This window comes from Phodopus roborovskii, unplaced genomic scaffold (assembly GCF_943737965.1).
Source record: "Phodopus roborovskii unplaced genomic scaffold, PHOROB, whole genome shotgun sequence".
Taxonomy (NCBI): domain Eukaryota; kingdom Metazoa; phylum Chordata; class Mammalia; order Rodentia; family Cricetidae; genus Phodopus; species Phodopus roborovskii.
Genome location: NW_026126445.1, coordinates 25,350 through 31,149, shown reverse-complemented (window position 1 = coordinate 31,149; position 5,800 = coordinate 25,350). Strand labels below are relative to the sequence as shown.

Below are 5,800 nucleotides of genomic sequence, written 5' to 3'. Positions count from 1 at the left end.
GTAACTTTTTATAATAATTTACTTGATAGGGAGTTTGCAGAAAAATCCACAAGAAATAATTTGTTAACCAATGCAATAATCAAGTATTATTGATGGAAGATAATATTAAGAAGAGAAGCAAAAACTATGTTTGGTTAGCATAAAAAGGAGAAATTCTGAAGCTTTTTGTTTGTTTGTTTTTGTTTGTTCTGGGATACTAAAGCTACATTCAGTGTTACTGACAGTGTTTTGACCTTCAGTGTACGCTGCTTAGGAATTAATTAGTAAAACAGAAAAGTAAATGGAAGCACTTGTTAATTGGATAGAAATGAGTAGCAGTGGAGGGAGAAGGCAGAGGTCATGTAATGTGATGGAACACTGTACCTCTCTGTCATCAATACAATAAGACATTGTCGTGTTGTTACTGTGTTCACCGTCTCTGTTGATGTCAACTTTCTAAAGGTGGAGAATGAGCAGAAGACTCCAGTGACTGAAACCACAAAACAAGGAAAAGAAATGAAGCCTGAATAATTGCATCATTAACCATCTGATGGGTGGATTTTTCTGTGAAAGAAAGTGAAGAGATAGCAGTATGCATATACCAGGATAGCAGTGAAGGGAACATTTAAGAGCATGTCTGTTTGAAGAAAGATTGAAAAGAATCAGAAGGGAAAGAAAAAGTTTGGATGTGATAATGAGCAATGTAAGTGCAAAAGCAAGATTTTTTTTGTAATAATTTTTGATAACATGGAAAAAATAAAATACAAAGTCTTTTTTTTAACTGTATCATCTTTAATCCTATTTTCAAAGAACTTTTAAATACATTTCCTAAAGGACTTTAATTTCTATATTTCCTAGAAATTCATGGATTTTAATACATAGTAAGAGAATTACCTATGAAAATTCTTACAACTTTTTAAATATGAGGTATGGGGCTCAATACTGGAGGAAACTGTAATGGATATGTCAGTATTTAAATGAGGTGGGATATTTTTATTTCACTTATAAAATGGTTCTCAAATGTAACCACAATGCTTTAAACAATGTCATCCTTTTGAAGCACATTTTATAAGTTGTTAACTAGACAGAGTTCTTTCTCCATTCCTCTCCTCATCGCCTCTCTTTCCCTCCCCTTCCCTTCTCTTCCTCCTCTTCCTCATAGAGTTTGTTTTAAATTTCATTCGTTCCTGTCAACATTCCTTTGTTCATCCCTGGTTTTTAGTATGAGCTGTCACTTCTTCAAGTCTGTCAACTACTTTTCTAAATTGTGTTCAATCTGTAAAGTTCAAAATGGACTTATCCAATGTCCATTTACATTTTTCTTCATTTTGTCACTTTGACACCTTTATTGAAAACCTACTGTTCCAAGGACAGGATTATGGGCTGACAAAATACTTAATTGGCTTTTTGCTTTCTGATTGTTTTCTAAATCTTATTGTGGAGTAATCAAATTGATCCTGTCCTTCTCCCTTAGATTAAAAAAAAATACACTGTCCTGAAATTGTGTGTGTGTGTTTGTGTGTGTGTGTGTCGGGGGTGAAGTTGTGTTTATAACTAAGTCTGAAAGCACTTTCTTAGCTAAATGAACATACTTTTATTTACATTCCTCAGATGAAATGAAGAGACTCTTACTAGAATAACTATTGGTGGCTGTCGTGCTAGGAAGGAAATGCAAGGAGAAAATTCCACTATTTGGAGTTTTTTTTTCCTGGAGGGATTTTCCCGGTACCCACGGTTAGAGATTGTTCTGTTTGTCTTCAGCCTTGTAATGTATTTGGTTACCATCCTGGGTAATAGTACCCTTATTTTAATCACTGTCCTGGATTCGCACCTTCAAACCCCCCATGTACTTGTTTCTTGGAAACCTCTCTTTCATGGATATCTGTTACACATCTGCTTCCATTCCTACTTTGCTTGTGAACTTGCTGTCATCCAAGAAAACCATTATCTTTTCTGGGTGTGTGGTACAGATGTACCTGTCCCTTTCCATGGGATCCACAGAGTGCATACTTCTGGCTGTGATGGCCTATGACCGTTATGTGGCCATCTGCAATCCTCTGAGGTACCCTATCATCATGAACAGGCAAGTCTGTGTGCAGATGGCCACTGTCTCCTGGGTGACAGGCTGTCTGACTGCCCTCCTGGAAACTAGTTTTGCCCTGAAGGTTCCCCTGTGTGGGAATGTCATTGATCACTTCACATGTGAAATTCTTGCAGTGTTAAAATTAGCTTGCATGAGTTCGGTACTCATGGACATGGTTATGCTGGTGGTCAGTATTCTCCTTCTGCCCATCCCAATGCTCTTGATTTGCATTTCTTATGGCTTCATCCTTTCCACAATTCTGAGAATCAGTTCAACAGAGGGAAGAAACAAAGCTTTTTCAACTTGTGGTGCACACTTGACTGTGGTAATCTTATATTATGGGGCTGCTCTCTCCATGTACCTGAAGCCTTCTTCATCAAGCTCACAACAAATAGACAAAATCATCTCATTGCTTTATGGAGTGCTTACCCCTATGTTGAACCCAATAATTTATAGCTTAAGAAACAAAGAAGTAAAAGATGCTGTGAAAAAACTACTGGGCAAAGTGCCATTGGCACCAAGCATGTGACTATCTTTGATTGGGTCCCTGTGACCTTCCCAAGGATGTGCCATTGTCAGAACTCAGCAGAGAAATTCTAAACACCATTCAGCTCTTTCAGATTCTGGCCTGAATATTAGCTCTGCAATTTCACAGTCATGAGGTATTTGTTCACAGAGAAATTTATTATGGATGTAGGAGGTCCCAAGGTTCACTTACTAATATTTCTTGTCTTTGGTATGACATCAATTCAGTCACTGAGCACTTTCTCCAAAAGCAAACTTAGATAAATGTTGTCAGTGAATCTGAGTACCAGAAGAAATATCTTCTTTATTTGAATTCCTAGGGTAGGAGCCTAAAGATATAAACCAAAGAATTAAAGGAATATTAAAAAATATTGGCATTGATGACGGAAGCAAGGAAATGAACTCAAGGGGGAAAAAAAAAAAGGCTTGGTCAATACCATATTTTGCAGGCTTTAATGACAGTGTTCTTTTGACTTTTTGTCAGAGCTTATTCTCTTCCATGGTGGTAGCTTCTTAAATGCTGATTAAAACTCCCTGTCTTCCTGGGTAAGGATCTCATAAGGCCTGCTTTACACCCACCCACCAACTTTGCTTTTTCTAAGCACTTCTATTCCTGTGACATCATACTTTTTATATGTTAAGTCTTTTTCACTCATTCATTGCATGTTTCCTTCTTTCGATGACTAACTTCACAATGGCTGACAATGAAGCATTTGTTCTAGAAATAATAACATTTTTTTCTTTACCTCATCCACTCCAGTCTAATTGTACAAACACTCCCTGGTGCCTTAAATGGCATTTTTGAAGTGGAATTTTAGAGTAGGCTTTCATTAGACTGGTGCTGAATTTACCTTTAGGATAAAACCGAATTGTCTGCTCTCTGGGACTTGTTGCAATTGTGCTAACTATAAACAGTAATAAAGACACAGGGACAGATGAAATCTCAACTGAAAGCATGATCCTGAAGAACCCAGAGGTGCAGTGGTGGAGTAGCCCCAAGTAATGCATGTGTTTCGCTCCAAGGAGGTGAGCACATTGACATGGAACCAGGCCTTCCGGATGGCATATAACCAGAAGAGGGACCATGGGAGAAACCTGGCAGGAGTCTCTTTAGCAGAGCTCACCTAAGGCGTTGGTGATTCTAGCCCCATGTTTCATAAAGTTGCTGTGAATAATAAATAAAATACAGGCATACTTTACAGGTTGTATGTGTTACTGATGTTAACTATTGGCAAATGGTACATTCTTTCCTTGGGTTAGGTTCTATCCCAGCAACACTAGTTCAACTGTTGCTTTTATGGAGTCTTGGGTAAGGGATGTCTTCAAGCATTGTAAAAAGAGAGAAATATTTGGCAGAGAGAGGGTAGAACGACCTCTAATAGAGTCAATGCTTTCATGAGTGATGACGTCCAGATTTATGCTTTAGAAAATTCTGGTCATGTCCCTTCTCTACCCATTGACTTAATACTAGAAATCCTTATGATGACATGCAAAGGTTTCCATAACTGATTGCTTACCATTCACATCCTTTCCTTCAGGAATACTCAAACTCTCTTAGTGTAACCTGTGTATATTTTCTCCTGGTTAAGGCCCAGTTGTCACAACACTTGCCATGCAAACACAAAGAAATGAACATAGTCTCCAGGGCTTATGCGGAAAAGGAAGTCTTACAGTCTCAGAATGTCTCTTTGATGGCTATTAGTAGTTGAGTGGTGATAAGAAGGGTATCTAGCTAGACTTTTAAAAATAAAGTTGCTATCATTTTTTACCATGGATTTATTTATTTATTTATTTTATATAACCAAGTCCATTTAAATGAAAACAAACATTTATAGACAATATTTGGGAATTTGGGCGTCGTTCCTTCCAAACTACTTCCTGCTGGTAATGGGCGCTGTCATCAGGGATTCTAAGAAGATGCAGAAATCCTGGCTGTAGTCTGTAGGGTTGCTTTGTCCAGCTGTTTTGAATGTAGGATCACCTGGTACTCTGTTTCAGGCGGTCTGGCTTGATCAAACCACATTATTCTGGAAGGAATCCACAGCTATTCATTTTCTGTGGAAGCAAAAATAGAAATCCTTTTCCCCAGTAACTTGTCCTTGAACTTAAATTATGGAGTCAAAGCATTTTTTATTTAATTTATTATATTACATGTCGATCCCAGTTCCCTCTCCCTCCCTCTCACCCTCCTTCCCTCCCTTTAACCCTCTCTGCCCTCTCACATGCACCCTAACCACCCTCCCCTCCCATCACCGCACCCCAATTCCATATGTAGGGGAATGCCATCCAGTTGGGGTCATGTAGATCTGACAGGTCATGTGAAGTAGGGACTAGGGCTTCTCTCCTGTCTCTAGATTAAGGCAGTTATCCCTCCATGGGGGATGTGTTCACAAGGTCCTTTTGTGCACCAGGGATACAGCCTGGCTCCACTGTCTGAGGTCCCTTAGACTGCTCAGTCCTTCTGGCTGAGACCCATATTCGGGGGGGGGGGGCTGAGTCAGTCCCATGCTGGATTCCCAGCTATCAGTCTGGGGTCCGTTAGTTCCTCCTTGTTCAGGTCAGCTGTCTCTATGTGTTTCTGCAGCCTGGTCTTGTCCACTTCATCTGCATCTGGGTTCTAGTTTGACTCAGTGTTTATGTATGGGTGTTTGCTCCTGTTTCCAACAGGTATTAGATGAGGGCTCCATGGATAAGTTAGTTGTTGATCTCACTCTCCAGAAAGGGCATTTATGGTAGCCTTTCCACGGATGCTCAAATTGTTAGTTGGGAGCAGTCTTGTAGTTCTCTAGACCTTCCTTTGTGTTCACTTTTATCTTCAAACCTGATGGGAGATGCCATTATGTATATATGTTTCTCATACTGGTTAATAATAAAGCACTGTTGGCCAATAGGAAAGGAAGATAGGAGGGACTAGGAGACAAGGAGGAAATAGGAAGTAGGAAGGAGGAGTCAAGATGGAGAGTCTGGAGAAAGCAGTATGCCGCCGGCTCCCGGTAAGAGAAATACATAGATCAGCAGAAATGGGTTAATAATTAAGGCAGAGCTAGCCGATAAGAAACAAGTAACAGGGCCAACAGCATTGTATCAAATACAGAGTCTCTGTGTATTATTTGGGGCCGGCGTGGCGGCGGGACAAGACCAGCGGCGGCAGGCGGAAAAACCGTACGCCTTACACAAACCAATATTGGCTCCCTCTTTTATGTTTCTCTCTCT

At 39.8% G+C, this 5,800-nt stretch overlaps 1 protein-coding gene across 1 annotated transcript; it reads left to right on the top strand.

The window, feature by feature from the left end:
• Positions 1–1,648: 1,648 nt before the first annotated feature.
• Positions 1,649–2,807, top strand: LOC127224729 (olfactory receptor 2K2-like). Its single transcript, XM_051187856.1, is given in 2 exon segments — positions 1,649–1,819; positions 1,821–2,807. Coding segments are annotated over 2 exon segments (942 nt in total). The 3' UTR covers positions 2,592–2,807.
• The last annotated feature ends 2,993 nt before the right edge of the window (positions 2,808–5,800 follow it).